This window comes from Lotus japonicus, chromosome 5 (assembly GCF_012489685.1).
Source record: "Lotus japonicus ecotype B-129 chromosome 5, LjGifu_v1.2".
In the NCBI taxonomy this organism is placed as follows: domain Eukaryota; kingdom Viridiplantae; phylum Streptophyta; class Magnoliopsida; order Fabales; family Fabaceae; genus Lotus; species Lotus japonicus.
In genome coordinates, this window is record NC_080045.1 from 65563728 (window position 1) to 65589169 (window position 25442).

The 25442-nt window shown below is 36.8% G+C and overlaps 3 protein-coding genes and 2 long non-coding RNA genes across 9 annotated transcripts; 2 read left to right on the plus strand and 3 right to left on the minus strand.

The window, feature by feature from the left end:
* Positions 1-2489: 2489 nt before the first annotated feature.
* LOC130718396 (MYB-like transcription factor EOBI) lies at positions 2490-4548 on the minus strand. Its single transcript, XM_057568980.1, has 3 exons — positions 4227-4548; positions 4013-4142; positions 2490-3564 (listed from the first exon to the last, which is right to left on the minus strand). Exons 1-3 carry the CDS (start codon positions 4375-4377, stop codon positions 2934-2936), a joined length of 912 nt encoding a protein of 303 aa, XP_057424963.1. The 5' UTR covers positions 4378-4548; the 3' UTR covers positions 2490-2933.
* Positions 4549-7002: 2454 nt separating this feature from the next.
* On the minus strand, positions 7003-8342 carry LOC130718590 (protein AGENET DOMAIN (AGD)-CONTAINING P1-like). 3 transcript variants are annotated; one of them, XR_009012720.1, is made up of 3 exons: positions 8118-8342; positions 7892-8017; positions 7022-7793 (listed from the first exon to the last, which is right to left on the minus strand). XR_009012720.1 is itself a non-coding variant. In XM_057569199.1 (2 exons), the coding sequence occupies exons 1-2, from the start codon at positions 8190-8192 to the stop codon at positions 7344-7346; spliced, it is 525 nt and encodes a 174-aa protein (XP_057425182.1). In that variant the 5' UTR covers positions 8193-8342; the 3' UTR covers positions 7023-7343. The 3 variants fall into 3 exon arrangements, 1 of the variants encoding a protein (XP_057425182.1); XR_009012719.1 differs by having other exon boundaries at positions 7003-7793; positions 7892-8342; XM_057569199.1 differs by lacking the exon at positions 7892-8017 and having other exon boundaries at positions 7023-7793.
* A 1284-nt stretch (positions 8343-9626) lies between these two features.
* Positions 9627-12913, minus strand: LOC130718233 (serpin-ZX-like). Its single transcript, XM_057568764.1, has 4 exons — positions 12343-12913; positions 11456-12250; positions 11050-11106; positions 9627-10022 (listed from the first exon to the last, which is right to left on the minus strand). The coding sequence occupies exons 1-4, from the start codon at positions 12724-12726 to the stop codon at positions 10017-10019; spliced, it is 1242 nt and encodes a 413-aa protein (XP_057424747.1). The 5' UTR covers positions 12727-12913; the 3' UTR covers positions 9627-10016.
* Positions 12907-16354, plus strand: LOC130718234 (uncharacterized). 3 transcript variants are annotated; one of them, XR_009012542.1, is made up of 4 exons: positions 12907-13064; positions 14150-14227; positions 15354-15518; positions 15746-16354. It is a non-coding gene; the product is annotated as an uncharacterized LOC130718234 (long non-coding RNA). The 3 variants fall into 3 exon arrangements; XR_009012541.1 differs by having other exon boundaries at positions 12923-13064; positions 14150-15043; XR_009012543.1 differs by having other exon boundaries at positions 12923-13064; positions 14150-14295.
* Positions 16355-21270: 4916 nt separating this feature from the next.
* On the plus strand, positions 21271-24261 carry LOC130721545 (uncharacterized). The gene is made up of 7 exons (XR_009013503.1): positions 21271-21541; positions 21842-21889; positions 22154-22222; positions 22597-22748; positions 23140-23217; positions 23301-23464; positions 23999-24261. It is a non-coding gene; the product is annotated as an uncharacterized LOC130721545 (long non-coding RNA).
* The last annotated feature ends 1181 nt before the right edge of the window (positions 24262-25442 follow it).

The following is a 25442-nucleotide window of genomic DNA, read 5'->3' on the forward strand; positions in this document are numbered from 1 at the left end:
TAAGATGATGAGAGAGATAATAAGATGGTGAAAAACTTGGTTTTTATTTCTTTGTCCAAATCAAACGAACCAAGTCTCTATTTATAGAGAAAAAAAGTTATGAATTTTGGCTAATTTTTTTTTTCAAAAGGATAATTCACTTTAAAATTTATAAAAATAAAAAATCATACGGACCAATCAGACAGCGCCACGCGGCTCCTCATTATCCACACCGGATTCTCTCTCTTCCACCCCTGGCTACGCACGACCCTTGTCCGCGCGTGTGGTGCACGTGCCTGTCGGTGCCCAACCGGAGCGCGCCACGTGGCGTCCGGTAGGTCTCTCAACATTGATGAGCTTCCTCAACATTTCTCCCCTCCCTCTCTCCTCCACATCACCCTCAACATTCTTCAACAACCACTACAAGGTCTAAACAATCCTCAACACAAATTTTCAACAAACATTCAACAACCATTGTAAGTAGTCTTATATATGTTGCAAGTGTCACTACATCACAAGACATGACTCCACTATTGTTGATTGTCACTTCCAAGTACTAAACATCACTTCTTTGATAATACACTATCCTTTTATTTAATTTAGCTTTCAACTGGGGCTCTCAACCAGAAAAATTCTACATAAACAACAAAGATAAGAGAAAAAAACGCATCATGTAAAAAATGCACTCTAGCTTTTCCAACTTTAGTACATCTGAAACAGGGGAACATTTGATATACTCTTCTGCATTCCTATTTAAATATGCTATTTTAGAATGACTTAAATAAACAACCTTACACTTCAATAATCTCTATCAATGAGATTGTTTATACTCTAAGAATAATATAGGCTTAAAAGCATTTCATGTCCCTGATGTATTAATTTTGTGTAAATGTTACCCCTGTTCTTTTTTCGTCTATGTTTGTAGACTCCATGTTTCACAAATGTGCACCGTTTGCCCCTCCGTCACTCTGCCGTTTAAAAAGGGTGACGTGGCCCACGTCAGCATCCTACGTGGCATGACACGTCATTAAATGAAAATCAGAACTTGGGAAAAGGAGGTGGGAGGATTTGAACCCATGACCTTGAATTAGCAAAACACAACCATTACCAGTTGAGCTACTGAATCAACTGGTTATATTACGACCAACATTGTATTTATATCATATTTGCTATCATCATTCTCCTTGTTCTTCTCAAATTCTTCTTCATCATCTACTTTATCTCATCATTTTCTTCATCCCCAACCACATTAAAACCCAGATTTTTCCATCTCCAAGATCAAAGAAAAAAAAACATGCATTTCTTCATTATCATCATCTTCATCCCCAACCAAATCTATTCCCCAACAACAGCATCTGGAACCAAATTAGCTAACAAAACAAAATCTAACATGAAAAACCCAAAATTAACTAACATAGTCATTCATCAAAGCAAGCTGATTTTTTTTTTTCGAACAACTTCATTCATTTTTATTTTTTTAAGTTTAGTATGAAGATTATCAGTACACAAAGAGAAATCAAAACCAATACAAACAAAGAAATAAACGAAGTGCTATTAGAAGTTAGTTTAGGGTAAAAAATTGGACTTCTACAAAATCAACAAAGTACTTTTGGATTTGTCATCTTGATAACAACAAAATTTCCATGTTCCTTGGAGTGAACTTGAGGTCGAAGAACGCCCACAACAAGCTGCTTATTAGGGATTGTAACCATGACTTCAATCCCAGACCCAGCAAGAGCATCCATGGTGGAATCATCCGCATCGAAAAGCTCCACCTTTTGAATCCCATTATCCTTCATCAACGGAACCACCGTCGCCGGTGGCAGCTTGTGGGTCGCTTGGGTTCCCCAATTCACACCAAGCCCTTCCACGCACCACTAGCAACCCATCACCGCTGCCGTCGGAAAACCCAGTTTTCCCCCATTGCACAGTGAATCTAAAAGCTCTCTTCCTCACGATTGGAAGCAGGAGCAAGAGGAAAAATGGGGGAAATTAAAGAAAAATTATATGTTTGATGGTTGAAGGTGAAGTGAAACTGAAAACTTTTGGGTTTATAAAAGAGAAACCGTAACTGTTTTTGGAAGTGGGGTTTGAAGATGAAGATGATGATGATGATGATAAAATGCATGTTTTTTTTTTCCTTTGATATTGGAGATGGAAAAATCTGGGTTTCAATGTGGTTGGGGATGAAGATGATGAATAATCTAAGAATGATGATAATAAGTATGATATAAATACAACGTTGGTCATAATTTAACCAGTTGATTCAGTAGCTCAACTGGTAATGGTTGTGTTTTGCTAATTCAAGGTCATGGGTTCAAATCCTCCCACCTCCTTTTCCCAAGTTCTGATTTTCATTTAATGACGTGTCATGCCACGTAGGATGCTGATGTGGGCATTTAACGGCCACGTCACCCTTTTTAAACGGCAAAGTGACAGAGGGGCAAACGGTGCACATTTGTGAAACATGGAGGGTACAAACATAGACGAAAAAAGAACAGGGGTAACATTTACACAAACTTGATACATCAGGGGCATGAAATGCTTTTAAGCCAATAATATAACATTAGAATTTTTTTTTCTTCTTTTCTTGTAGACCATCACATAACCTTAGGTACTAATCTCTACAAATGAAACTCTTTTGTTTCTAAGAATCAGCATAGCATAAGAATCCTTAATTTTCTTTTCTCTATTACACCATCTCATAGTAAAAAGAACTTAAGATGCATGCCCTTCTAATGTCTATATTGTGGGAAGTAAATCTCTTGTCACCAAACTATATTTCATTCCTTGTTCCACCAATAAAATTTTGACACGTCATTTAAATACTACTCGTAACTTTGTAAATGCCCCACTATGTCTTATTTACTTGATATGACAAGATTTTATTGGTGAGACATGAAATTAAGACATGATTTTGTGACAGAACATGGTTGATCTCTGCACTGCTACATTCACATAGCATCCATGTTCCATAAAGCTTCAGCCATGTTTTCTAACATCCAGCCACTCCCCACAGACTGAAAATCAAACTGAGAAATGTCATAATTTTCCATTGTAGGCAGGGGATCTAGGTTTAGACCTTCCAATCCATAGCTATTATTATCAACATAGCTACTCTCCTGGTTTGGATAGCTGTAACCATTGCTCTCAAACACATTGGGAGCACATATTGGAGATTGAGAAATTTCTTGCAGCTGTGAAAATTGGAAGGAATCTGAGGAAGGATTATTGCTGGGGCTGGACACAGTGCTTAAATGGCTTGCAGCATCTATGAATTCCCTTTGTGGAGGAGATGATGGACACATAGAAGGAACATTGAAGCTGGTTGACATTGAACTGGTTGAAGCTTCTACAGAATTCCCAAAATTCATGTTTGTCATGGATGGGTGAATGCTGGGAGAGGGGTTCTGTTCCATCTTTTGAAGCAACCTTGGCATCCAAAAACACTTGACAGCATCAATGAATCTCTTGCTACCAGACTCAATGTTGAGTTGGCGTGCCTGTTTCTGCACCCTTGTTCTCCAGTAATTCTTAATCTCGTTGTCTGTTCTTCCTGGCAGATGCTGAGCAATTTTTGACCACCTATTCCCAAATGAACAACAAAAGCATGTTAATGCGTGTTTGGATCAGCGTTGTCCGAACTGATTCTGAATTAAATTGATTTTGATAAGATTAATTGTGGTAAAAATGTGTTGAAAGTGAAGTAACTTGCACGGATACATTTATGAGAAAAGTGATTTATGTAGGGCAATGTTATAAATGTAAGTGCAATTTTGGAAAATCTTCTACAATAAACTTCTGTGAGTAGCTGATACTTATGAAACATTTTATACTTGTGAAACCTTACAATTGATTATGTCCACTGCATAAACTATAATTTGTAACTTCATCTTATAATGAATTATGTAGCTAGAGTCAATTATTAATTCTAACACTTGTAAACGTGTAATTAACCATGCTATTGAACTTAGTGTGGTTCAACAGGGCTAATTCTGAATGTATACACTTATTTTTCTGCAAAAACCATTACCTGTTGCCCCACTTGGAATGGAGTTCAAGGATCAGCAGCTGCTCCTGTGGAGTAAGATTCCCTCTCTTGATGTCAGGTTTCAAGTAATTCAACCATCTGAGTCTGCAGCTTTTTCCAGTCCTCTTCAATCCTGAAAAGTTGGAACTAAATATTAAAACACAAAAGTAAAACAGTGAAAGTGAAGTTATTCCATTAATCTTAAAAGAATATGTACCTGCACTTTTGGCCAACATATTCCAACGACCTTCACCATGACGAGCAATATAGTGTATGAGTAAGCTGTCTTCTTCAAGAGTCCAAGGACCTCTTCTCAGCTCACTTTCTTCATTAGAAGAACCTAACTCTCTCTTTGGAATTGTAGACATAGCTAGTGTTACTGAAAATGATGATATACAAGCTAGTTGTTCTTGCTTTGTTTGTGCAAGAGCAAGGAGTATAAAGTAAGAAGGTTAAAGCTAACACTCGTAGCAATTTAGAAATGAGTTCCAATGAGTGTGTCTACATGTCCATGCCTTTATATATACACTCCCCATGGAATTTTGTTAAATGGGTTTGGTAGACTAGGGGAACAAATGGCTATATGTTAGCTACTAGAATAACCAAAGTGTGATTATATTTATTATGCCCTTTTCAAAATAGGTCCCACCTATATTTTTCCTTAGTTATGCAAAACACCCTGAACAGATACTTGTAAGAGCGTAAGTAGCTTTACCTCCCACTAAACAAACTTTAAGGAATCTAAACTGTTAAAGAAAGCAGCAACATATTAAGGTTTTGCTGTTAATTAAGGAATGTAAGAAATCAAGTGGGTTCCCCCAAAGTGAAAGTGTTGAAGACTATATATGATATAAGACTCACAAACTCTATGCTTTTAGGTTATGGATAAAGACGTGGTGTTTGTCATTTAGTGGTCCACTTTGTTAGTTCAAAATGGTGTGAAGAGATTTTCATACCCCTTCATGACTCAACACTAACCCCTTCTTTGTTAGCTAATGTGGAAGTAAAAAATTGTAAATAACAGGTTTCACGTTTCAGTACCTGAGATCTATCATACAAAATAATGAGAAAATCAACAAAAATATTTCACACAAAATTCAATCTTTGTGGTTAAAATGGAGAAACACATCAAAAGTTAGATATAATATGTGACCGCAAAGTACTTACCAAAAGGAAAGGATTACTGGAACGCTTTGAGTTCAACTATTCCCTATGGTAGCTATGTCAAAAAAAAAATACTATTCTCTATGGTAGCGAACGTGTGTCCACACTAATATCCAATGATCGTATAAGAGGAGATATTGGGGTGATGTCTCCCAGAGAATCAATTTAGGTGGAGTGACTAGTGAGAAGGGTTGATAACATGATCTTTAATTCTGTGAGAAGAGAGGCAGTAAAAGGTGCTCTATAATCCTGAATGTGTAGTTGCTGCTCTAAATTGCTTTACCATATATCTCTTGCCTATCTATGTCATGCTAAACCTCCTTTTGTTCTTTTGAATTCTCTGTTAATTTATACCTGTATGTTATACTTGGAAAAAATTGAAATTTTCTTAATTGGAAACTGCTCAAAGCTTAATCACTGTTGAGGTTAATCTTTTAAAATGTTTGAAGATTGAACCGTGCTGGATGTTTCATTACAAAGGATTGTTTGACAGAAATTGGATAGAAGATGGCAGCAAATGGAAGTCATTATATGTGTCCATCATCGAAGTTCTTGTTCTGGTTGATATTGTTGACACGGTTATTTTGAAGATCATTATGGGAACATTTTTCCCTTTATAGTACATGGTCTTTCGGGGACAACTAAGTCGGTCATTAGGTTTGATGAATGACATACCTTCCATTTAGTTTGTTAGTATCACTAATTTGTATGGACATGCTCAAATTTGAAAGGGTGTCTAATTTTTGTTACTTGAAAATTGAAATCATCATTAGATCAACTTATGCCTCTAAATAACGTTTCAGTCTTCATCCATTTTTGCAATAATCATAATATTGATGGCTATAATTGTAAATGAAAAATATATTCTTTCAAAGTACTGAAAAACAGAACTTCGTGTCCATCATTATTGATTAAATGGATCAACATCTTAAAATATCATATACAAGAATAATTTAACAAATTTGTAGGTCGAGAGTGTAGCATAGAAAATATTGTGTTTTAATGTACAAAATCGACATTTTTATGTCAAAATTACAGATGAATATGATTTATTTATTTTTTGGTACATGAATATGATTTATTATTATATCTTAAATCTCATATTAGATTACAATTTTGACCAAAATAATTTAGAAGAATCACGGTTTCAAAAAAATAAAAATAGAAGAATCACAAGTTACAAGCTTGTGGACATGATTACATGTGCATCGGCTTATGCATCTAAATCCTTGTGATTATGGGACGCATGATGGACGGTCAACATTTAGATTAAAATTTTATGTCTAGGCGGCCAATTATAGTAGGGAATGGCTTAATTCTATGTACTCCTTTTAGATTCATAGAACTCATGGTGAAGAGCCAAATAATTACGAGCTATATTGAACATTTTCAGGTTTACTTAGCAAAATGATCCTCAAGGGGAAAAGAGTGCTCTGTTTTTAGACCACATGGTGGCAAAATGAAAAGAAAAAAAAAAGCCATACCAAATCTAGCTTACAGCCAAATTATTTACCCCTCTTTTTAGTCAGAGTTTTACTCTTTCAGGGACAAAATCATAAAATTTAAGCCGCTTGTGTAGTTGCATAATTTCCCACATCAGTATACCAAATAACATCTCTGTTAATCTGTTATCATTAACGAAAGAGACAATATATTCATTTCAAATTCAGTTAGCTACTGGGTTATCACTTGCATTGAAGATTTTGATGAATAAAGAGACAATATATTCATTTCAAATTCAGTTAGCTACTGTGTTATCACTTGCATTGAAGAATAGTTTTGAAAATCAAACTTTCATGTTAAGAATTTTAGCTCAAAGCTTGTGCACACCACATCCAAACACGGTATAACCTTACTCTACTATGAGAAGTAGAGTCCCAACAGAGTACAGAAATACCATCCAATCTCACTTATAGTCAAGTCACTATACCATATTAGATAAGAATGAAATGTTAGAGACTCAACAAAGTTCAGCCATACAAACCAGTCACTTATAATAGTGTTACCATACCACATTGGACAAGAAGAGTACCAACAGAATAAAACTAATCCGGAATAGGAAAATATACTGCTATGTGAAATTGTGAATCAAGACTAGTATTAACAATGTGCATACTTGAATAATGCAGCCATACCTTAAAAGCTAAGCTATGACTCATTTCCTATAAATCTAGTCTTGATGCACCCTCAAATCGGAGCATTTAAACTCCAATTCCTCATGAGTGCTCCACAAGTTAACTGTATACATGGGCTCCGGCATGGGCTCGGACTTGGACTTGGACTTGGCTTTGGCCTTGGCCTTGGGCTTGGGCTTGGCATTGGAAGGAACAACTGAAGCAACCCACCAGGCATCATTGTGGAAAGCATCGACTGTGTCAGTTAACTCAAGTTGGCCAGGAAGAACACCACGTTTCGGAGGGTACCTTATGTATTGAGAATCAATCTCATCTGTACGAGGCTGATTCTCGTCATCATCCATATGCAGGTGCTCGTACTCAACAAGAAACTTACCTTGTCCTCTTGCCTCAAGAATTCTGGCACTAAACCAAGCTCCCTCGTAATCGGGTTCGTCGAATCTAATCTCGACAGGATCTCCAACGCTAAACAACTCTTCATCAACCTTCATATCATAAACAATCGAAAGGCATGCAGATTAGCTCTAAAATCCACCTAATGCAAAAAAAATATAACAAAATTCGAATACAAATAGAAGCATACCCAGCATTGGTTTTTTCCCTTTGCTAAAGGATTCCTCCTTCACAATCAATCGAAAAACGCATGCAATTTATCCCGAAAATCATCGCAAAATTCGAATCCAAACAGAAGCATACCCAGCATTGGTTGCTAAACGATTCCTCATTCACAATCAATCGAAATAAGCATGCAATTTAGCCCTAAAATCGCAAAAATCATAGCAAAATTCGAATCCAAACAGAAAGCATACCGGCTCCCCCTGCTTTGGTTGCTTTGGTTGTTGGAAGCGTGAAGCAGCGGCGTCGGCTTTCCGTTTGCTTGCCATCGCGCAGTGATTCTTCTCGATCTGTTTCGCCGTGAAATGAAATGAACCGACTACGGTTTATATCATTTTCTTGCTTCTTCGGAATAGGGGTTTGCTTGAGGGAATTCTACTTGGGTCTAAGCTTTTGTTTTTGCTCTTTTCTTTTGTTTGTACTTGGGTTAACGTTAAGCACCCTTGTGCTTCATTAATATATATATTTTGCTTATAAAAAAAAATACTCTATTTTTAAGAGATAAAGGAATTATCGGAAAATAAAATTATTTTGAAGGTGTTTGTTTTATTTTTACAACTCAATGATTTTTTTAGGGTAAGGCACGCAAAGCAACATATTTTAATGTCCTATGTGCTTGAGTTAAATTAAAATCAATTCAATGTTGGGCAATGATAGAAAAATATACTAACACTTTTGCCATTTTGAAGACATGAAATGAAACATCTTGATGGCTATGATCTCTATAAAAAGGTTTTTGCTTCGGTGGGACACTTGAGAACTCAATCACGGTGATACAGTTTAAAATTCACCATCAGATATATTGTTTTAAATTTAACGGTTAAGATTAAAGAGGTTATCCTTGTCCCCCAAACCCTCACTTTGTTGAATCCACCCAACCACCACAGTAGCCACAGAACCTTCAACCTTGAAGCTTTTCTTTCTCTCAAGAATTGAAATTGGGGGGTTAAAATTAATATTTAGTTCATCCAGTGGCGTAGTAATCACAGCAACTTCACAATTGTAACTTTTCCCTGTTTGTTGAATTGAGTTCATAACTTTTTCCTTTTGGGTAGGAAACATAGCTTCAAGCTTTCCATCGTGAATAATTTTTATATTTGTATTCGTTAATAAGTTAAGACGTGATTTGAAAATTTTAAATCGAATAGGGTTGAAGGGGACAAGCGTTAAGAAGAAATTGAAGCCTTGCTCTCACACTTCAAAGAGAAAAACATGGTTGAAGACGTTTATGATTCTGACCTTTTTATTTCTAATTTCCGGATAATGTTAGTGTGGGATGAGTTAAAGTTGATCAGAATTATACTTGTATTATAACTTGTATTGTGGTTAGTCTAACATTGGTTAAAATTCAATTATTTTAACAGTAAAATGGAGTGGATGTACATTTTAACCATAAATGAGACTAAGTGTTATTTCGGCAAACCTGGTGGAAGTTAGTATAGTTTACTCTAGAATTTTATATTTGTTACTTATAACCCATATCTACATCATAACCGTTCATTCTACATAAAATAATTTTTCAAATTTTAGAATTTAATAAATAATATTGATATACATTTCTTACGGTACGAATTTTAATTATTCATTATACGTTTCTTAATGTCAATAAAAAGCACATTAAATAACTTCAATATTTAGCTAATATATAATTTAATTTACTAGTAATGCATAAAACCTGCAAAGTAAGGAATACACCAACAACATCCAGCACAACAGAGTTGAAGGGTTTTTATCATTCATGAGGAATTGGAAATACAATACCGCTCTTTAGTATAATCACTTAAAGGAGTTTTCAGATTTTGTGAAAGATGTTTTAACTAGTAACCAATAACACATGAAAAATATAACAATCTAATAGACATAAATAACAGACTGATTATGACCTGAAGCCTTAACATGTTTGGTCCGCCTGATAGCTCTGCATTTACTTACATTGGATACATGGGGGCCTTCACATTTTAAAAAATACTTGGAATATAAATATTTCAGTAGGCAATATTAGTTATATCACAGTTCTCTTCCATCATCGTCATCTGAATCAACTTAACTTGAATTCTTCCTCTTTGGTGGAACCTCAGGCGTATCATCATCTATTATGGCTGACAATTAAAAAGGAAAAAGACATGCCACATATTAGAAGCCAAGCCCCATCACAATAGGAAGGAAAAAGTTATAACATAACTGAGAAAAAAAGCTTCAAACAGGTTCTGTAACGTAGCAAATAAGGATATACAAAATGCAGTAAAACTTTCAATGAGTAGCATTCAGGGTTTACCAAAGGCTTATGTAATTAAAAGTATGACAAGAAATTGAAACTTTTCCTACACCCGCATACTTTTCACAAACATCCTCATAAACTTTTCCTACATCATACTTAGGCAGGCTTATGTAATTAAAAGAAAGACAAGGTATAGAAAATAGAACATGTTTACTCAAACCAGATAAATCCTAATTTCTCAGGTTTCCAATGTACCAATAGGTCCAATACTAAAAGGGACTAAAGACATCAAAGGATGGGACTTCAAAAAGGATGAATATATTGAGTATACAATTAAAAGTATAGAATGATGGAAAACCAAGAATCAGCTGTTTTACCTGAAACCTCCCCCCTCATAGAACAGCCTTTTCAATAAAGTTAAGAAAGATCAAAATTTCAAGCGTCTTTGCTTCAAACCCATTTGGGGGACTAGTTAAATTACAATGTATCATGCAAAACCAAAAATTTGAGAAAAAGATAGATGTCTTGTTACAAATCTCACAATTAATTGAATCTGGCACTAAATTACCAAGATTTAAACCAATCACTATGTGAAAGAAAATAGCTTATAACTCCAAATGGTTTTTGTTTTCCTTTCAATTTAATGACAATTGAGAAACTTCTATATTTGTCAACAGTAACACTACCACAATATAGAAAAATGTAGTAATGAGCAAAACACTACGCTAAACAGGATTGGTTCAATCAAATAGCTTTAAAAGAACAAATTGAAACACTACACAACAGCGAAAATTCAGCAGATACATAATTAGTCCTTCCACCATCTTAAATTATTCCATTACACCACAATAAAGAAAATCATGAGCAGCCCTAATCACAAAATACAATCATGTATTGGGAATGCTAACCTTGACCAGCCTAGCAGCTATTGAGCTCCTGCCGACCGTGTTCGGAGGCCATATTCTCTGATCAAGAAGAGTAAAGGGTGGTCAGCTACAAAGTCTGTACCGGCTGGAATTGGAGACCAACATTGGTAATAGTTTTTTTTTTCTTTTTTAATTTAATGACAATTGAGAAACTTCTGTGTCAATGTAACACTAATGAGCAAAGCAGAACAGAGGCCACTGCTAAACAAGATTGTTTCAATCAAATAGCTTTAAAAGTACAAACTGAAACACTACACAACACCAAAAAATCAACAGACACTATTTTAATTAGTCCTTCCACCGTTTTAAACTATTCAATTACAGCATAATAATGAAAATCATGAATGGTCCTTGTCACAAAATGCAATCAGATATTGAAATTGCTAACCTTGACCGGTGCTCCATCAAGAGGATTGAGCACCTGCCCGACGAAGAGGATTGTTCCTGTGAAATCTTCTCTGATCAAGAAGAGGAAAGGGTGGTTAGCGTTAAAGTCTATACCAGGCGGAAGACCACATTGTAGTGCATGGCCAATGGTGGCTGCAGTTGCTTCAGTTCCTTCTTCACTTACATCAATGAAAGCTTTGTGAAATATGCTTTCCACGAATAATTTATCCGAATTGGCCTCCACCAATTTTGCAAAATGGGCATCCCTTTGAGAGAAAGGTGAAACCACTCCAACCTCCTTGAGCACATTAGAAGCTTCAAATGTAAAAGAAATATTGAATTTTGGAATCATGAGGGATCGTACTTGCACTTTTCGGCGAGGAAGCTTGGCTTCAAAGAAAGCAGATTGTGAAGACAAGTCTTGAATTAAAGAAGAAAGTCCACGTCTAGCATCTGGAAGAAAAATGTACATGGAGAAGCGGCGTTTCTTATCTCTACCTTGTTTATAAGAAAGACGGAGGATTTTGAAACCATGAAAAACTCTAATAAACTGTAACTTGTTCTTGCTTGTCATTGTCATGAAGGGAACATTGACAGTGGTGCCATTAAGGAGGTGGAAAGAACGTTCTAATGTAGGACCATCAAACTTGTGTTTCCACGTACCCTTGAAGTGCAGTGCATTTGCAAAGATAAGCCTGGTTAAGTTGGTTACTGTCCCGGGAGGTAGAAGCTGTGTAATAAGGCCATTAGTCACCTTTTTAATCCATGAATTCACTTCACTTTGCACTTGATTACCCTTTAAAACCAACAATCATAAAAATAAAAATTAATATTATTGAATTGAATTTGATAGCAATTACAAAAAAGGAAGTGTTAGTAAGTACGTACCTGGGTCTGAAAATCAAGTGAGGCTAGAGTGGCCTTGTAATGAGTGGCGACAAGTTGTTTAAAAGAATGAGAAAGAGAAACAGATTGATCAACCCACATTCCATTCGCAAAAGAGAGATGGTCGTCAGAGAACAACACAGGGGAGAGGACCTGAGAGAAGAAGGTGGTGAGATGGTCGACGGAGTCAAATCGGAGGAATGAAAGAAGCTCATCGAGTGTGCGGCCATCTGCACCGGCGGTCATGACGCTGAGAGCAGCGTACAGAGACAAGGGCGAGAAGATGAGGTTGTTCTCCCGATAATCTTCTTTTGAGAATAAATGTTTTGTGAAGCTCAAAACAGCGTCGATTGAATTTGATTTTGATTTTTGGAGATCCATCGCCATTGTTGTTGTTCTGAATTCTGATTTATTGAATTGAATGAATGAGTGAGAGAGAGAGAGATAAACCCTAATTTTAAATAGTTAGTTCGTGTTGGGCTTGGGCCTATCCCCCAAGAAAGACCCGAATCATAATAATAATAATAATAATTAATAATAATGAAATAAACGAACTAAACGCGTAAACCCTGAAACAGCACCGCCAACGCCGTGCAGCTTTCCGCTTTGGAAGGCTACACCGCCGCCGTCACCTCCATCGTCGTCGTGCCTGCTCTCAACAATATTCTAAGCTACCGTTGGACCTCTTCTCTCGACGGAATCATTCTAAGCTAATCTTGAAATAGGTGAATTTTTGTAACCTGAGGTGGGAATGGGATGTTAGATTATTTGAACAATATCTTATAATATCTTGATCTTATCCTAAAGTATCTCTTAGGATTAGTTTCCATATTCATTTATACTTCATGATTTGTTTCCTACCAATTAACGTAGGAGTCTAGTGATGATTTTGTTAGTATTCTATCCAATTGTAAGGTATGAGACTTGAGTCCCACATCAAAAACTCCTTTCTGATGTGTTTATATTAGGGCCTTGGGGTCTCAAATTACAAGGACTAGATTTTATGGTGTGCTTCTCCCAATGGTTCTTATCATCATTATGAGTTAGGATTCTTCTAATATTAGTATTAGTATAAGGGTCAGTGCTTTGTCTTTTGTATCATATTATATTTTAATACAAAACTGTAATCACAATTTAAAGTCTCTATTCTTTATCATTCCTTCTTCCTTATCTATAACCAGTGTTATCAAATATCCGCCATATCTATAACCAGTGTTATCAAATATCCGCCATGGCCGGTTTTTGGCTTTTTGCCATGGCCGATATACCTCCATCATTATTTGTCACATATGGAGGGTTTTTGGCTCTTCACCATCTGCCGTTAACAACTTTGTCTATAACCCTATGACTTCAATTATGAATTTTCTCCTTAATTTAGGCCTGCAAAATTACAACATTGGTCACTTTAGACACAATTTTTTATTTTCATCACTTCACTTCCACTTCAAACTATAATGAGAAAATATATGTGCTTTTATGCTGAACAATCTTTTTTTTATAATTTAAGTTGACCTTTTCAAAAGTTATTTCAAGGGTCAAGCTTTATTTGAGTGCTAACTAAGTGTCAGAACCTTGTTGGCGACGTGTCCAAGGGGTGGTGGTTTAAGTGTCCTGGCTGAGAACAAAAGTTTAATAGGACTCCTAATAAGGAGCGTTTGACATGTCATGCAGTTTTTGGTGTCCATGTATGGGACACTCCAACTGATGAAGGAGAAGTGTATGATGCTTCATAGCTCTCTTGTTTCTAAACCTATGATTTCTTAACTAGAACAGAATTCATCTAACAGAGTTTCAATGTATATTCATGCAGCTGTCTCCTGTGCAGTGGATTTATTATATTTTTCCGTCCTTGCTCTTCTACCCAAGTCAAATGAATGTACATATAGAGGTGATGGAGTAATCTTATTATTCAACATAACAAATCCTATTCTTGTGGCTTTCTGGTCTGTAGCTAAGGTATTGTTTGTTTACAAAACCCCTTGTGTATCTGAAAAATCCTGACTATAAGCCACAGCCACTATTTGAGCCATCAACATTCAGCATAATGGTATTTGTATCTATTTCACATTTTGTTATATCTCTATTTAATGACGAAAAATATGATTCAGATTTTTTTTTTGTATTTTTATTTCTTCCACTTGTTCTCTAATGTTTGTGATGGGAATATACCTCCAAGTAGAAGAGTCTATGAAAAGAGGCATAGGCGAGATGTAGAAGATCATAATCTCTGATAGGGACTGTTGTTATAATAATAACTAACTGATAGCTGTTATGGTTAGTTAGGAGTAAAGTGGGGTAGAATAAAAGCAGGGGAAACAGAGATGGGATTGTAATTGGGAATTGGCAGCGTCCTCAGTCTTTTAACACACGAGGAACTTAGTCATTCTTGTATTGATCTCAGAACTGCACCTGCACTAGGTCTTTCTTTCTTTTTTAGTACTAGTTTCTGTCAGTTAGATGCCAAGAAGGATATTTAGTTAGATGCTAAGAAACACACACATCTTCACATGCTTTTCACGGTGTTGCATCATGTTTGACAATCCTTGCTTGAAGTATTTGTGGTTCATAGATTAAATATTTGCCGAATGTATTTTCCATGTCAGCAGTTCGATTCAATCTGAACTCTTCATCCACTCTTCAGGCCAAGTTGGAATCAATATTTGTCACACGTTTAGTAAGGTTTATAGGAAAATAACTGTTGGAGGTAAACTTCAATTTCATATGTTAAACTTCTGATTAGCAATAAAAAAATAAGGGCAAGCTAGTATTGCGCACTGTCTTTGAGATAGAAACTAGATCATTTCTGTTTTTGCTCCACTCTTGCCAACGCTTATGCTTGCACAATAGAAGAATTGATATACATGATAGTTCAGATTGTTTGAGTCACAACCAGTAATATCTCCCAAAGTTGACTTTTTATATGAATATTTCTAGACTGTCTAGTACCGGGATGAATTCTTTAGTGTGGAAGAATTTTGACCGTTTCCTCTCTTTGTATTACCCTTCCCATTCAGGCCGAAGGAGGGGTGCTTGCTTTTCTTCAAGGAAATCAATCTGAGCTAGCAATTGTGATGGGAAACCATTGCAAAAACTGCTTGTTCTCTTTGATCCAAATGACAAAGAAGCCTGTGAGCCTAGTATGAGTAGGCGGGAGGATCTTGTTGCGTTTGAAGAAGCAGGTAGGATGACTTTGCTTCTTCATCTATTGTGTTTATTCAGCTTAAGTACTGTTTGTATAAGTCATAGGTTCATTTCTTTTTAATATTTCTTGTATATTTTGATAAAAAAAAAGGAAAGATAGAACTAGTTCTAATTAGTGGAATGCTTCCAAGTTCAACCTTTTTTCTGGCCTTGTATACTTGTTGACGATTTAGTTTTTCATTTTTCTTATTTTCCATTATTGCAGAATAATTTGGATATACGTCAATTTAGGCGGAGTTGCCCGTGTTCTATTTGAAAAGGAACAACGCTTCATCGGTTTTCTCTGCCGCATCAGAGAGGCCTTGGGAAACCATATTAGTGGATCATCACATATTTTGCTACCCCTTACCAAATTGTGTTGTGAATTTTTGGAGTCCCTGCTAGAGAAAAGGACCGCGACTCTAGAATGACATACCACCTACCGTGCTTGGAAGTTAGTTGGAACTGTTTTGAAGGGGTCGAAGTTGATGTAGTTGTATGTTCTTATGAGACAGTTATAAACACTGTCTACTAGCTGCGATAGGCTGGTCTAGCACCAGAATTTTTGCATTTGGACATGATGGGAAATGTTTGTGAAGTTAGCTGATGCTGGGAGAAATAGGGCAACAAAGATTTCAGCTTCAAATGGTTGGTTAGACGGCTTTGTATACCCAAGAGGTTTTCTTTGATGGAACATAAAAGAGGTAAACATAATGGAATATAATGGAATAATGGAATGTAATGGAGTAGAACAGAATGAAAATCTCATTTCATTGTTTAGGTATTTTATGATGGAACGGAACAAAGTTATAACTCTATTGGATAATGGACGGAGCTTTATGTGTTATAATTTGTTTATTCCGATATTACTTTTGCTTTAAAACAAGAGATTGTCATTAGAGTGCTAAATAATTATAAAACTAATTAGTCTTGCCAAAATCCCATGACATCTGAAAACTCAGGCCTTATGCCAGATTCAATAACAACACCAATGCATAATAAGTACACCACAAAAAAGAAACGAATTTTGTTTTTAAGGAAACATCCAAACCAAATAAAAAGGGAGGCCGCAAGAATCACCGAAAAAAATCCATTTTTAGCCTAGAACACAATTCTAGAAAGTGAATGGAGTCCCTCAGTTGATGAACACGGACACTTGTACATTGTAGAGGCACTAACAAACAACTGTGGCATCAATGCCATCGCTATTGGTGATCAAGATATGTTCGAGCTGTCATCTCTATTAGCAACAATAAAACCCCAACCAAGCATGAGTTTCTGATTCAACATAAGTCGTCTCCCCCTCCACCAGTGCATTTTGTACAATCCTTCTTCTCAATTTAACAAAAACATATACTCCCTCGTTTCTAATTATAAAACCTAATTTTAAATTTTTCATGTTCTTAAATATAAGACTTTTTACAATAATCTAGCTTAAAGTATTGTACTCTTTCATATATACCCCTTGCATTAACTGTGTGTTTTCATTTCCAACATTTTAATTACCACTTAATGATATGAGACATTTGATGATTTTGTGTTGCTATTTTGTCAGTGGAATAGTGAATGATTTGATAATTGTATTGAAGTGTTATTTTGTGCAATTTTGGTGTGATTTCCGTTATGGAATTTGGTGAGAAAATATGTTATATATTTGGGGCTGGAGTGGTCTCAAATTACATGTTTTAATTTATGAGTTTTTGCACGAAATACACTTCATTTATTCAAGAGGCAACGTGTCGGTTTTCATCGGAAAACTGAGGTTTGTCCGAGAACTGACGTGGTTTTGGAAGTCTGGAGTGGACTTCATTGGTGGTTAACTGTCTGGAGTGGACGCGGTGATACCGCTAAGGTTAACAATTGGTACCACATGCATACATTAGAGTCTCACACACTAAGTTTCACGTTTTCAGTGGTTTTATGTGTTTGGTGAATTGCTAGTGAATTGTTTTGCTGTTGTGGTAAAGTCGAATTATTATTCTTCTTAAAACTTATAATTTTCCGAAACAACAATAAGAATTATGAAACTGTCTTGAGAGCAAATATTATAATCACTCAGATTTTAAAGAAAAGGTGAAGTGTTTATAAAGCTGAATCTGAATTGTTTACTTGCTCTTTGTTATGCTATATTTTATACAATGTAAGTTCTTACCCTTCTGTTGGAATGATGTTCTATGCGACATCGCTCAGGTACTGAAGGTAGAGATGTGGCTCATGAGGAGTAGCTTTGGAGAGTCTTAGTTTATGTTATTATTACTATTATTATTATAATAAAATAAGTGTCTTGCTCTGTAATGTAACACTGGGTAGATATTTTACGTTACTTTTACATTTATGTTGAGAGGATTTTATAACCTCTTCTTATGGAAGTTGTTGAATAATTTTCTAAATTATGGCGATATCGTACTGTTGATGGCCGAAGCGCCTATGAAATTCAGTTTTGAGTATGATGAATTTTATTAGAATATCATGGAAGATAAACCTATTTAAATAAGTGATCTTATGCATCTTAGGATTATCTAGCTGGTTTAGAAATTTTATTGGCAGAAATGATTCATTCTTTGAAAAGCATATGAACTTATAAATTTTCAAACACAATCAGTGTTAATTTTAATGAGTTTTCGTGAAGAAGTGTAATACTCCCTTGATATGTTTTTAAACTCTGATAAACGTTTTTAAATAAAACAATGGGAAAAAGGGGGTGTTACAGCTGCAGCAGACGGGTTTGTATCACCCACCTTGGTGCGGGTACCCGGAGACAGACTCAGGCCTCATATTGGCCCTTGTTGAGAGGTGGCATGAGGAGACCAGTAGCTTCCACATGCCATTCTGGGATATGACTATCACCCTGGACGATGTGTCGGCTCTTCTCCATCTCCCCATGGGGTCGAGGTTCTACACGCCTGGCAGGGGGAGCGAGATTAGTGTGCAGCTCTCCCCATGAGGAGGTAATGTTGATGGAAATGAGTAAAGAAGTTCTTATGTTCGTGACCTGCTGCTTGTCAGATAAAATACAGGGGGCCTGGGAGGAGTTGGTGGAGGGAGGAGTAATGGTGGAAAAGGTAATCACACTGTCAGGACATAATACGGTTAATGATTAACCGTATTATATATATATTCATTACGGTTAATGATTAACCGTATTTGTTCTTTGGTGGAAGGAGGAGTAACGGTGGCAAAGGTGTTCACACTGGGGAAAAAATACGGTTAATCATTAACCGTGTTCCATATATTAAAACCGTGTTCAATATACTGAATACGGTTAATGATTAACCGTGGGGTACTTTTGGGATAAAAAAAAAAAGAGGTGGGGCGGGGAGCCTAAAGGGTGGGGCTTTAAACCCAATTCCCCCCTCTGACTGCATCAAAGTCTTTTTATCCTCACGTGCCAACATGTACACGGTCATAATCTCGCACACGTTTTTTTGCCATTGGATTCATTAGCAATCTGGCATCAACGGCTGTCCCTGCTTCTCTCGGATCTGGATCCGCTACAGCCTTTCTCCGTATGCAAAGTCAGACGCATGATGATAGACCCAACGACGATAAATTGCCAACCATGTAACTATATATTGCCCGTAAAAAAAATATCATTTTTTTTAATATCGGAAAGATAAATTACACTCGCATTAAAATTACGTATTTAATTGTATTTTAAAATTACCTAATATTAATACAAAATTTTGTGATTATGTTAAAAAAATTGCATTGTTAAATTTTAATGATATTTAGTGGAAAAATAAACTTGGTAAAAGATATTTTAATTGTACTAATATAAACTAAAATAAAAAAGAGATGTTTTGAACTATTACTTTTGAAATTTTAAAAATTAATTTGGTAGCAAAACCAATGTAATTGTGCGATGTGAACCCTCTAATAAGCAGAGCATAATTTTATATTCTATTCACTTGCAAGTAAATAGTAAATATATCAAAGTTTATCCTAATAATCAAAACTACATGCATAGTTTCAGTTTAAACTTACAAATGTAAATGTAGGGAGTTTGTTCTTGGGTTAATACTTGTATCTCCCTTTATGCAAATCTCATTCATGGAGTGAATGTTTTTTCAACAAATGTACTGCTCAAAAAGGCACAAGTAACATTCAAAATAATGTATTTGGGCTTAGCATCCCTTGTGATAAATTTAAATGCAATTCATTGGTTTATCTAAAAAAACATTCAAAATAGCGTGGTCTCTTCAAATGCCACAACCAATATAGAATATTAATTAATGTACAAATGCTATAAAAATCACAAGGCAAATACTCAGGGCCCGTTTGGTGCGACGTATAGTATAAGGCCTGATAGTATAAGACCTGATAGTATTAGGCCTGATAGTATAAGCCCTGATAACTTTCTTATACTATCCAGCGTTTGGCCATACTCTGTATAATTTACAATATCATTTAAATTAATGCAATTTTATGTTTAGTGAAATATTGAATAATGATATAATAAAAATCAAATATGGAGGTGATTATAACGGTGGTGGCGGTGGTGATGGAAGTGGTGGTAGGTTGGTGGTGGTGGTGGCAATGGTGGTAGATTGGTGTTGGTGGCGGTGGTGGTGACAGTGGAGATAAGTTGGTGGTGGTGGTGGCAGCGATGGTGGTTGTGGTGGTGGCGATGATAGGGTGGTGATGGTGGTGGTAAGGCGGTGGCGGCTACGGTGGAGGGTGGACGCAATGGTGGTGGTGGTGGTGATAGGGTGGTGGTTGTGGTGTCGGTGGTGGCGACGATTATGGTGGTGGTGGTGTCGGTGGTGACGGTAGGGCGGTGGTGGCGGCGGTGGCAGCGATGGTGGTTGTGGTGTTGGCGACGATAGTGTGGTGGTGGTGATAAGGCGGTGGCGGCTGCAGTAGCGCGGCGACGACAGTGGAGGGTGGAGGCAATGGTGGTGGTGGTGGCGATAGGGTGGCGGTTGTGGTGTCGGTGGTGGCGACATTATGGTGGTGGTGGCGATAGGGTGGTGGTTGTGGTGTCGGTGGTGGTGGCGGCAACACCGGTGGTGGCGGCGGCGGTGGTGGCAGCGATGGTGGTTGTGGTGTTGGCGACGATAGGGTGGCGGTGGCGGCTGCAGTAGCGTGGCGGCAACGGTGGAGGGTGGAGGCAATAGTGATAGTGGTGGCGATAGGGTGGTGGTTGTGGTGTCGGTGGCGGCAATAGAGTGGTGGCGGCGATTATGGTGGTGGTGGCGATATGGTGGTGGTTGTGGTGTCGGTGGTGGCGGTAGGGCGGCGGTGGTGGTGGTGACGGTTGGGCGGCGGTGGTGATCGGGTGGTGGCGGCAACACCCGGTGGTGGTGCCAATGGTGGTGTAAGTTGGCAGCAATGGAGGTGGTAGTAATGGTGACTTATACGTCACAACCTTATCATGTCTTATCCATCACTCACATGATGGATTAAATAATACGTCATTTTAACGTATAAGGGGACTTTGATGGATAAGCTTATACAATACAATGTCATCACCAAACAATGGATAAACTCATAATGTATTGTATAAGCTTATACTATCATGCCTAATACGGCGTGCCAAACGAGCCCTCAATGTTATGTTGGCAGTGGTTGCAGAGACATTAACGGTTAAAGAAGTGCATCATGCATAATTTTCTTTATTATTCACTACAAAAAAAGCTAATTCTAGTGGCATACGGTTTGTGGCGGTCTTTTGCAGACCGCCAGAAATTGCGCAATCTTTTCAAAAAAATTAGTTGAAATCTTTTTTTGTCACACGATCCTTGCCTCTTCTCATTCTGATATCTGCGATTCTTTCCTCCACCGACGAAATTCTCTTCCATCGATGAGTCTTCTCCTCCATCGATGACCTTGCGCGAGTTTTCTCCCTCCATTGCCACAACCCGACTCTGATGATTTCACTCTCACGCTCTCACTCTCGCATGCGCAAGTTTTCTCTCAACCTGGTTCTTACTCGCACTCTCGTCTCTGTTCTTGCTCTCGCTCTTGCGCTCTGAAGGATTTTTCTTTCTTTCTTCGCTCTAGGTCTTCCACATTCTCCACGGTAAGTTCCATTTCATCAACTTAATTTCCCAATTTCATGTGATTTACCGATTCCATTCAGAAATCATTTTGAATGATTGAGGAATTGTCAATTTTATTGTGTTTAAATCTCGATTTTGTTGGTTTAGGGTTCATTTCTTAAGACATTTGTTTAGTTCTTCTATGAAGGAAATTCTCTGATTCTATATCCTTGTAAGAACGAGTAGTCAAAAGAGGTGTTAATATTCTTGCTAGGTTTCTCTTTGTTTGATTCTCTGCTTTCGTATTCCTCCCTGTTTTCCTGATTTCCGCAAACAATTAGGGTTTATCAGGAGCTGGAACCATGAGATTGTTAGGAGCTGGAACCCTGGTAAGCTTATCTCCTTATTGTTCATCAGTAATTGCAAGCTGGAATCCCAGTAGTTAGTATTAGTAAGAATTAAGAAAGGAACCTCAGAATCAATTAGGGTTTATGAGGTGCTTGTAATTAAGAATCTGCCCTGTATCAATGTCCATTCCTCTCTAGTATATGAATAATTGAATATGTATATATCCATTTCAATTTTACAACTAATTTCAAACTAATTTATTGTTCTAATCTGTGTCTCTTTGTCTTTGATTGTGCTTGGTGTAGGGTGATATAAGTGATCATGAAAGTCTGGTTAAGACATGAAGCAAGTTGATGTTTTTATCTGCAAAACAGGTAAACTGCTAATAGAAGCTCAGGTCCAGATCTAATTATCTAATTCTAATGTTAACTAATTTTGTCAAATCCTGGTGTATATATTGGACGGAAGGTTAAGTTTTGATGCTGTGTGAACTATGTCGTTCCACTGTTTGCTAGTATGTCACGTGCTCATAATTATATTTAGGTGGTTTATTAAACTATGTTATTGAATACATCCTTATGGGTCTTTTTAATTATTGTTATTTGATATTTGGACTTTGTTCGGTCTCACAAACATATGCGTAGGAAATATTTGGACTTATTGTTATTAATTAAATCACTGTGTGGCACATATTGAGATGGAAAAGGGTTGTGACTGGTGTTGATGGCCCTGTTGTCTTGTATGTCAGTGGTGGCAACACTCAAGTTATTGCTTACAATGAGGGGTTGTACCGTATCTTTGGGGATACCATTGATATTTGCTGTGAGGAATTGCTTGGACCGCTTTGCAAGGGTGTTGACGCTTTCCAATGATCCTAGTCCTGGATATAACATTGAGCAGGTGCTTCACCAACTATCGATTTTACATAGTTTATGCTGCTTGACTAAAGGATACCCCTTTCTTGATTTCTATTATGAGGTGTTTACATAGTTTATGCTGCTTGACTAAAGGATACCCCTTTCTTGATTTCTATTGTTAGGTGGGTGAACCAAGTTTGACCTTTTTTAGTTTCTAAGTTGGCATTCTTTGTGAAAGCTTTTGGTGGCTAAGTTATGAGCTAGCATGTAGAAAACTTGTTGTTTTGTGCAGTTGTATTTCTCCCAAGTCTTTAGCTCCTGTCTTTTAACTTGTTATTTATGTAGTCTTTAGCTCCTTTTGATAGGCAAATGTAAACTAATATTGATTCTTCTCTTCAGCATACTGATTTTACTCTTTTTTTACACTTGTACAGATGTGCATCCTATGGCTTCAGCTCCACCATCTAGTACACAACGAGAGTCCAGTCGATTATGAACTTTACAAGCTATAGGTAGTACTTGTTTTCAATTTTAATTTTTAATTTATGTTTTTCCTATATATTCATGCGTTCTGACATTAACATATTTTTAATAGATGAACAAGGAAACCAAAAGAAGATCCAATTGTCAATAACAGATGTCTTTGATAAGCCTAAAGGCCAGTTCATAGTTGTATTGTTTGATAGGCAATTGCAAGCTTGTGGAGAAGCTGCAACACTCATATAGAATATGGAAGCTCTAGAATCCACATCTATTAAGGTTTGTTTCACAATTAAAAAGGATATGACCAGCATGTACATTTAGTTTTGAACTTCAGACTCTATATTCTATCTTCTACTTGAAGACTGATCTTTATTTATACAATATATGAGCTGATTTTGTTTTCTTTCTTTGTATTGATTTTACTGATTCTGTTTAACTTAGATTGATTCCGTGCTTCTTCTCTTTGTATGAGATGAATCTACTTGTGCTTTGAATCCTTGTTAGAGATGATCTGTTTTGATGTGGCATTGGTTATGTTTTACTTTCTTTTTTCTTGAAAGTGTTCCTTATTGTTTGACCTGTTGTATTTGTAGAGGGGGAGGTCTTCGTGTTTGGTCTCTTAGGGGTGTTGGGTTCTGGTTTGGATTCCCTTGTACCCGTGAATAACCTTGCTTGTGCGATTGCTCCTTTTTAATTCTTTTCCAACACCAACTAGTGATTTCTTCCATCTGCTGATTTTGCAATTTCTAAAGTATGACACTCTGAATTGAGCAACTGTACTTTAATGTCATTAATTTTAAATATATGCAGGTGTTGGTTGAGTAAGAGCTAAGCCAAACACTTGATTCCTCTTAGGTTTCAAAATATGACGCCCTTGCCAAAGTTTTGGGGCCAGATCATTCTGCATGTGTGCGAGGACTAGGTGTAGGAGCTCTTCATAGTTTTGAGTTTTAAACTTGTATAGAACATAGTACCTATGTATCTGTAGTTCATACTTAGAAAAAACTATGAACAAGGTGTTCTTAACATTTTGTGGTAACATTTTGTATTATAAAGAATTTAATTGTGACTTCTTTGACTTTTATATAAGTTTATCATATGAAATTTATAAAGAATAAAATTTCCTCTTTTTAAGGTGATTAATATGATTCAAGAACATGAATTTCAGCTCAAAAGTATCCATTTGTAGTTAAAATATTTTGTGGCGGTCTGGTGACGGTCTGCAACCGCCACAAATGGTTGTGGCATGTAAAACCAGCGGTCGAGTGAAAACCGCCACAAGTACGTTTGTGGCATCTGGGAAAGTGGCGGGCAAGTGACCGCCACGTAATCAATTAGTGGCGGTTAAAAACCGCCATAAATTGCACAAAAGACCGCCACTAAAAAATACTTTTTTTGTAGTGATTCTAGTCACCAATATTAACAATATAGACATGGTAAACTGGCTTCACGCAATCCACTTGTCCCCTTTGCAGACTTCAGGACCACGATTTGAAGCAAGAGAGTCATGCCCCTGGATATGAGTGTGATGATGGTTACATTGTCAACTCCAATCCAAGGCTCATACACAACTCATTAAGTCAAAATAAATATAAGTCAAAGCTGAAGAAACTCTCTCAAACAAACAAATATATATGAGTTCAACCAAACAAAAATGATGGAAGTTGACATTTCAAATTGAGATTTCTTAGTGAGTGAGGAGAAAGTAACACTCCCTCCATCTGAGCACTGCCTCCTCTTGCAAGGAAGTGAACCATTAGAGCCATTTCCATTCTCATGTAATCTCTTAATCTCGAACTTCATATGGTCTTAGACTCTAAGGAGCACCTAGAAAGACCTTATATCTTTTACATAAGCACACAGTTAGAAATGAATTTCATTATTGATTATATTAATTACCATTTGTTGCACTGAAAAGAATAACAAAATATAAGAAAGAAGAAAAAATTGTAAAGTAGTGAAGCTGGTTTGAAGTGTTTCACATGATCATTGGACACTTGTACTTGTTCGATACATGGGGAGAGTAAGCACAATATCGCGTCTTGTTTTAATATTTTTGCAACGGAAAAGTTAGCTGGGGTATATCTAAAAGTACTGCATCAGCCAAGCCAGCAAACTCATCCGAAATGCCTCACCCTTAATGTCCCTCACTCCTCCAACACTGACTAACCTTCTTAGACCAGTCCTTCAAAATCATCTCTACATCGATGAAAAGAAGTTAGCAACATGAAAACCAACCAAGATTCAATAACGC

Excerpts from the sequence above, each read along its gene's own strand:
- LOC130718396 (XM_057568980.1), bottom strand. The coding sequence starts at position 4,377 with ATGTCTACAATTCCAAAGAGAGAGTTAGGTTCTTCTAATGAAGAAAGT. Across the intron at positions 4,143-4,226 it reads TATGTTGGCCAAAAGTGCAG|GATTGAAGAGGACTGGAAAA; the intron begins GTACATATTCTT and ends CCAACTTTTCAG. Across the intron at positions 3,565-4,012 it reads CATTCCAAGTGGGGCAACAG|GTGGTCAAAAATTGCTCAGC; the intron begins GTAATGGTTTTT and ends ATTTGGGAATAG.
- LOC130718590 (XM_057569199.1), bottom strand. The coding sequence starts at position 8,192 with ATGGCAAGCAAACGGAAAGCCGACGCCGCTGCTTCACGCTTCCAACAA. Across the intron at positions 7,794-8,117 it reads AACCAAAGCAGGGGGAGCCG|GTTGATGAAGAGTTGTTTAG; the intron begins GTATGCTTTCTG and ends TATGATATGAAG.
- LOC130718233 (XM_057568764.1), bottom strand. The coding sequence starts at position 12,726 with ATGGCGATGGATCTCCAAAAATCAAAATCAAATTCAATCGACGCTGTT. Across the intron at positions 12,251-12,342 it reads CACTTGATTTTCAGACCCAG|GGTAATCAAGTGCAAAGTGA; the intron begins GTACGTACTTAC and ends TTGGTTTTAAAG. Across the intron at positions 11,107-11,455 it reads TTGATGGAGCACCGGTCAAG|AGAATATGGCCTCCGAACAC; the intron begins GTTAGCAATTTC and ends CTTCTTGATCAG.